The sequence below is a fragment of the Palaemon carinicauda genome, chromosome 36, assembly GCF_036898095.1.
Source record: "Palaemon carinicauda isolate YSFRI2023 chromosome 36, ASM3689809v2, whole genome shotgun sequence".
Taxonomy (NCBI): Eukaryota; Metazoa; Arthropoda; class Malacostraca; order Decapoda; family Palaemonidae; genus Palaemon; species Palaemon carinicauda.
In genome coordinates this window covers 75,755,064-75,762,563 of record NC_090760.1, presented here as the reverse complement: position 1 = coordinate 75,762,563, position 7,500 = coordinate 75,755,064, and the positions used below count along the sequence as shown (strand labels likewise).

The 7,500-nt window shown below is 37.9% G+C and overlaps 1 protein-coding gene across 1 annotated transcript in view; it reads left to right on the top strand.

The window, feature by feature from the left end:
- LOC137628917 (potassium channel subfamily T member 2-like) overlaps nucleotides 1–7,500 on the top strand; it is a 671,513-nt gene that overhangs the window by 233,028 nt on the left and 430,985 nt on the right. The window contains 1 exon segment of the mRNA XM_068360201.1: nucleotides 5,862–6,056. Within this exon segment, the coding sequence (XP_068216302.1) occupies nucleotides 5,866–6,056 (191 nt within the window). The 5' untranslated portion in view covers nucleotides 5,862–5,865.

Genomic DNA, 7,500 nt, shown 5'->3' with positions numbered 1-7,500 from the left:
CACCTTATCCTTAGCTCACAATGGATGATGAAGTTGTAGACACTACAAGAAAATATTGGGCCTCGAATCCCAGTCCAGTAGAGCGCCTGGAAGAGACGTTTCCAATAGGCTATCATAGTACTGGACACAGATGGAATTTCTCTCTCTCTCTCTCTCTCTCTCTCTCTCTCTCTCTCTCTCTCTCTCTCTCTCTCTCTCTCTCTCAGAATGGTTACCTGATTGGAATGTTTTCTCTCTCACAGAATGTTTACCTGATTGAAATGTCTCTCTCTCTCTCTCTCTCTCTCTCTCTCTCTCTCTCTCTCTCTCTCTCTCTCTCAAGCCTTAATATTCGTACCTGCTTTGTCGAAAAAAATGTTTTAATCAACTTTGAATGCATAAGAAAGATAAAGTTCTAATCTCTTTCTGAGCTCTTTCTTAAATTGCAATTGACTCCACCAATGATGTTGCATAATCCAACCGTACTCAAGCGAATTGCATTAACGCCAGGGACCCATAATCCAATCAAACAATTAATCGGAGGAAAATGAGTTATACCCAGAGAAACTCGGTCAGATCGTCCATTGATTCAAGGTTTTCTCGGGAACACGCATTAACACAAGGGTCGATTCTACTGCACATCGGAAAAATCAAAAATATCCATTTTGGATGATTCCCTGACCCTTGCAAATGTGGACCGGTCATTTGGGAACGTGAAAATAGACGAAGAAAATATGAATCGGCAACACACTTTTTGGGGGTAGATCCAATATCCGTGGCCTGCACGCGATTTGCTTATGGAAAACCCAGTTTTGTTTTGGCATTCGGACGGTATGGAGATAAGTACAGTGGAGAGCCTTTTCTTTTACGACAATGAACCACCGCAGTGTCTTTATGAAAGGTTTGTGGGGTATTAGATATATATATATATATATATATATGTATATATATATATATATATATATATATATATATATATAGTAACATTGAGTAATATAGTATCTGCCAAAGACTGCCAATCGCGTGTGCTCGTGGTTTTGAAAACGTATGGGTGTATACCGTAGACTTTTTTATGTCGAAAACTGATTTTTCTGTACCTCTCACGACTATAGAATTCAAACTTTTTATTTCTGCTTTGTTTGTGTGTATGTTTACAGTGTATCATTTTCTTACCACCTTAAACACCTACCTTAGCCTTCTGCGGGTGTTGTACTTCATTTGCTTTATAAGTACAGAAATGGGCAAGTGGTACTTCTCACTGTTTAATTCCTTTGAATAAGTCAAAGAAACTTTATAAGGATTTGAAATAAATCTTATAAGTGGTCAACAGTTTTGTCAGGTTTGTCTTATTATATATATATATTATATATATATATATATATATATACACATACATACATACATATATATATATATATATATATATATATATATATATATATATATATATACTTATAAGTGCAGCTGTTTATAGTCCACTGCAAGACAAAGGCCTCATACATGTCTTTGTTCATAAGTGTGATTTGGCCATTTTCACCACCACGCTAGCCACTCTTAATTGGTGACCTTAGTCTCATCGCTCACAGCAAGACAATGTAGTGTGGGTGGCCCTGTATATATATATACATACATATATATATATATATATATATATGTATATATAAATTGTATTATATATTGCGTATCTATTATAGGCGGTTGGAATTTAATGAAATTTATAGTAAGGTACTAGATGCTCTTCAATGATATGATAGTATATATATATATATATATATATATATATATTGCTATGAATGAAACTAGTGGCAGTAATATTAATACAGTATATTTTTGGAAATTTTATATTGATTATGTGAATAACATAATTTGGAAATTAGGAGGGTACTGAAAGTGTTTGGTTTTATATTAGAAATAAAGTTATTAGATAAAGGAAAACATTTTTGGGAATTATTATTATTATTATTATTATTATTATTATTATTATTATTATTATTATTATTATCATCATCATCAAGTACAAATCCCAGTGAACGAAGGAAATTAGGAGACAAAGAGAAAAGAAAAAGATTTCAAAATTATAGATGAAAGACTTTTGGAAAATTATGTTGAAATCTGTTGAGAATTTGGTGTTATAATTTCTAAGATCTCTCTCTCTCTCTCTCTCTCTCTCTCTCTCTCTCTCTCTCTCTCCCCGAAGAGAATTCATTGGAATGTGATAATAAGTATAGAGATATACAGTATATGACTTTTTATTATTGCACATTTTATAATGTGAATGGAACCTACTCTCTCTCTCTCTCTCTCTCTCTCTCTCTCTCTCTCTCTCTCTCCCCCGAAGAGAATTCATTGGTATGCGATAAGTATAGAGATATATGACTTTATTATTGCACATTTTATATCGTGAATGGAACCTACACTCTCTCTCTCTCTCTCTAAAGAGAATTTATTGGTATCAAAGATTAAGTGTTTAGATATATATGACTATTATCGCAGCAGTTATACTGTGCATGGAACCTACGCACTCTCTCTCTCTCTCTCTCTCTCTCTCTCTCTCTCTCTCAATATAACGTTTCATCAGATTTCATAAACATTTTATTCTGCGAAAACAGTTTCAAAGAATTTTGCAAGCTATCTCCTTTTGTTATTTATGAAGAAATAAGCTTATCATTATCCAAAGACCTTGTAAATTCATTAATGCTTACTAATTCACTTGATATAAAAATTTTCTTAAAATGTTCACCTTTTTTTATCTTTTGATAAAAAGACGAAACCTTTTGCAATGAAATTGCATCATATTTTTCTCTCGTATTTTTTTTTTTTTTTTTTTTTGGTGGTGGTGGTAGGGGGGGTTAGGGTGCATCCCTCTGACCAGAAGAAGGGGGGGGGGGCGGTTATTGTCAGAGCTGGAGATGAAAGATATACCAGAGTTTACCGCGGTTTAAAATTAGACCCTTTTGCAAAGGGCGAGTCCATTTGATGAAAAAGATTGACAGGAGAGAGAGAGAGAGAATATCTTGAAAGACAGATGTGTTTTTTATCTAATTGAAACTTTCATGTGAGACTTTCACAATATCGAGATAGACAGATAAAGATATATTTTATCTAATAGAAAATATTACCCGAGTCTTGGACTATATATATATATATATATATATATTGTGTATATATATATATATATATATATGTATATATATATATATATATGTATATATATATATGTGTGTGTGTGGGTGTGTGGATATAGAGAGAGAGAGAGAGAGAGAGAGAGAGAGAGAGAGAGAGGCGGGTAAAGATACATTTTACTTAATATAAAATCTCATATGAGACTCACGATACAGAGAGAGAGAGAGAGAGAGAGAGAGAATTACCTTTAATATAATAAACCAACCTAATTAACTCGGAGGCAGTAATTAAGAGAATTTACCTTCGTGTTTATAATCTCCACACCGTGACAGGAATATAAACTGCGTTTATGAGCGTGTGTGCATGCTTGCATTCGTGCTATTACGTTTAAATAGAGTCACGAATTAACTCTTTAGCACTTTAGGGTCGTGGTGGCCTGGTGGTAACGTCCTTGCCTGGTGATTGCCAGACTAGGGTTCGAGTCCCGCTCAGACTCATTAGTTAGTTCCTTTGGGTGCGGCAACCTCACCATCCTTGTGAGCTAAGGATGGGGGGTTTTGTTGGAGCGTATAGGTCTATCTCCTGAGTGAACATCAGCCATTGCCTGACCCTCCTTGGTCCTAGGTTGGGTAGAAAGGGTGTTTTGGCGCTAATCATATGGCTGTATGGTCAGTCTATAGAACATTGTCCTGCTTGATAGGGCAATGTCACTGTCCCTTGCCCCTGCCATTCATGAGCGGCCTTTAAATTTTTAAAGATTTGTCTATCCAACTATTTATCAATCTCTCTGTCATTTAAGGTGCACAGAGTTGACCATCTATTGTCAAAGGATCCAATGACACAGATCTAACACCATCATTCCAAGAATTGAGTGATGCAATCCTGTGTTGGCGTTTTGTAGGTCCGTGGGTTCCCCCACTAGCCTCTTATCTTCTTTTTTAAAGTTAAGGAAAAGCGGGTGCCTTTGACGAGAAAGGCTCAGGCTGCGTTTTACCATCCAAACTGCCTTTACTTCTCCCCTCCCCCAAAAACACCCCCTCCCCCTTTTTTTTCTAACTTCCTGTCATAAAGCGTAGGAAGTCACGCAATTAAAATACAGCATTGCATTCTAAGATGGCGTATGAAAAACATTACGGAACCTCGTTTTCTTTTTAAGGGGAAGCTCTGCAAAATGTCACCACTCGATTCAAAGAGAAATATACATACATACATATATATATGTGTGTGCGTGTGTGGGCTCATGCGTGCCCGCTTGCATGCAGAAATACGCATTTTTGATATGACAACATCACGAACACTGTCAACATGGCACGTCACGCAAACAGCCCGGCCCAGATAAAGATTATTACGGAAGACATATTCGTCTCTTCCTTCGACCTGAGAATCACTAAAGATTTAGAACCAACAGTATTAACCCCATTCTCTTATAATCCCCTCTATTTATTCATTGCGTTTTCATAGTTTATATACCATCATTAACACGACAAGCATTCTACCCTCTTTCTTTTATCAAGAGCAAAATGGCCATGATTCGCTTTTTTTTTTTTTTTTTTAATGATTGTGATTCATTATAACAAAATTGTTGGTTGGAATAGTTTTCATAATTAACGGCTGCATTCTTTTGGATTTAGTATAAAGTGTCGAGATTTATGTGTAATTTGTACATAATTTGCAGATTTTTGTTTCTTTTTTTTATTAGAAATTTTCCTCATGAATATGTATAGGACATATATATTGTTTTACAATATCGTATGCATTTGTGTGTATGTATATGGGTATATGTATACATATATATATATATATATATATATATATATATATATATACATATGCATTATACATATATATATATGTATATATATACAGTGTATATATATGTATGTATATATGTATGCATATACAGATATATATTGTATATATGTATGTATGTCAATTTACATATGTATGTAAGGTTTATAGATAAAAGGGAATATATATCTATATATATATATATATATATATATATATATATATATATATATATATATATATATACGTATATATATATGGTTTATAGAAAAAAGTGAATAACTATTCGTCGACTTACTGAAAATAATCGGTTGTTGGCACTGACATGTGTCAATTAACCTTTGAAAGAATAAAAATATATATCGCCAGGTGATCACGTTTTCGGCACATAATTAACATATCTGTTTTCTTATTCAATGCAATTTTTTTTATCGTAATAGAGCAGTCATGGAAAGTGCATATGGGTCTGCTCTGCTGTGTTCTCCTCAATTGTAGATAATTGTCTTTCCTATCCTTCCCGGCTCGGCTTGGAAACTAGCCTCATGTGGGAGGGTAAGTTAGAAAGTTGAATACAGTTTGAGGGAAGATATTGTGGAGCATACTTTCCTGCTTTATAAGTTAAGTTCCTGTGACTCTTAACAACAGCAGTTACAGTAATAATTAGAGCTTGTATCGCTAGGTACAACTGTAATTGCTGTTATATTTGTAGTTAAAACTGAAGATTTGGTTGTGTTTGCAGTTATGATAACATTTAACATTTGACTGTATCAGATGCACTTATATCTGCAGCTGTTAAAACAGGTAAACTTGTAGTTACAGCTGTATTCAAAGGCTATAGGTAACAGCTCCTGTTAAAGTTACAGAAACCACTGTATATAGCAGCTTTAGTTACAGACACAATTATAGCAATTGTCCTGTAACACTACCAATTATATTAAGTTTCCTCCTCGGAACGTGTTCCTGTTCCCCAGCCAGATGTCGATGTCGAACTTGTTCTTCTTCCGCTTGCACAACCTGCGTCGAGAAGAGGGGCGCCGGAAGAAGGGCAGGCGTCCTGGCCTGCACGGCTGCACCGATATTCTCACCCTCGCCCCGTCCAGACTCTACGAGAAGGCCCCCATCACGCCGACAGACTCCCTCGACGAACTTGCCTCACACATACCCAGGTGCTTGACACAGGCTAGTGCAGGGTGGGCATGTGGGTATTTTGGGTGAGGGATCATATGAGTGATGGGGCAAGCCCTGTGCTGAGAGGCTGAGTATTTTGGGTAATGATCACTTACTGAATGGGACAAGCCATAGGCTAAGGTAGGTTGGGATAGGAATTTTTGGTAAGGATCGCTTGTTGAATGAGACAATCCATGGGCTAAGGTAAGTTGGGATGGGTATTTTGGGTAAGGATCACTTGTTGGATGGGACAGCCCATGGGCTAAGGTAGGTTGGGATGGGTATTTTGGGTGAGGATCGCTTGTTGGATGGGACAGCCCATGGGCTAAGGTAGGTTGGGATGGGTATTTTGGGTAAGGATCGCTTGTTGAATGGGACAATTGGGATGGGTATTTTGGGTAAGGATCGCTTGTTGAATGGGACAACCCATGGGCTAAGGTAGGTTGGGATGGGTATTTTGGGTAACGATCGCTTGTTGAATGGGACAAGCCATGGGCTAAGGTAGGTTGGGATGGGTATTTTGGGTAAGGATCGCTTGTTGAATGGGACAATTGGGATGGGTATTTTGGGTAAGGATCGCTTGTTGAATGGGACAACCCATGGGCTAAGGTAGGTTGGGATGGGTATTTTGGGTAAGGATCGCTTGTTGAATGGGACAACCCATGGGCTAAGGTAGGTTGGGATGGGTATTTTGGGTAAGGATCGCTTGTTGAATGGGACAACCCATGGGCTAAGGTAGGTTGGGATGGGTATTTTGGGTAAGGATCGCTTGTTGAATGGGACAACCCATGGGCTAAGGTAGGTTGGGATGGGTATTTTGGGTAAGGATCGCTTGTTGAATGGGACAACCCATGGGCTAAGGTAGGTTGGGATGGGTATTTTGGGTAAGGATCGCTTGTTGAATGGGACAACCCATGGGCTAAGGTAGGTTGGGATGGGTATTTTGGGTAAGGATCGCTTGTTGAATGGGACAACCCATGGGCTAAGGTAGGTTGGGATGGGTATTTTGGGTAAGGATCGCTTGTTGAATGGGACAACCCATGGGCTAAGGTAGGTTGGGATGGGTATTTTGGGTAAGGATCGCTTGTTGAATGGGACAACCCATGGGCTAAGGTAGGTTGGGATGGGTATTTTGGGTAAGGATCGCTTGTTGAATGGGACAACCCATGGGCTAAGGTAGGTTGGGATGGGTATTTTGGGTAAGGATCGCTTGTTGAATGGGACAACCCATGGGCTAAGGTAGGTTGGGATGGGTATTTTGGGTAAGGATCGCTTGTTGAATGGGACAACCCATGGGCTAAGGTAGGTTGGGATGGGTATTTTGGGTAAGGATCGCTTGTTGAATGGGACAACCCATGGGCTAAGGTAGGTTGGGATGGGTATTTTGGGTAAGGATCGCTTGTTGAATGGGACAACCCATGGGCTAAGGTAGGTTGGGATGGG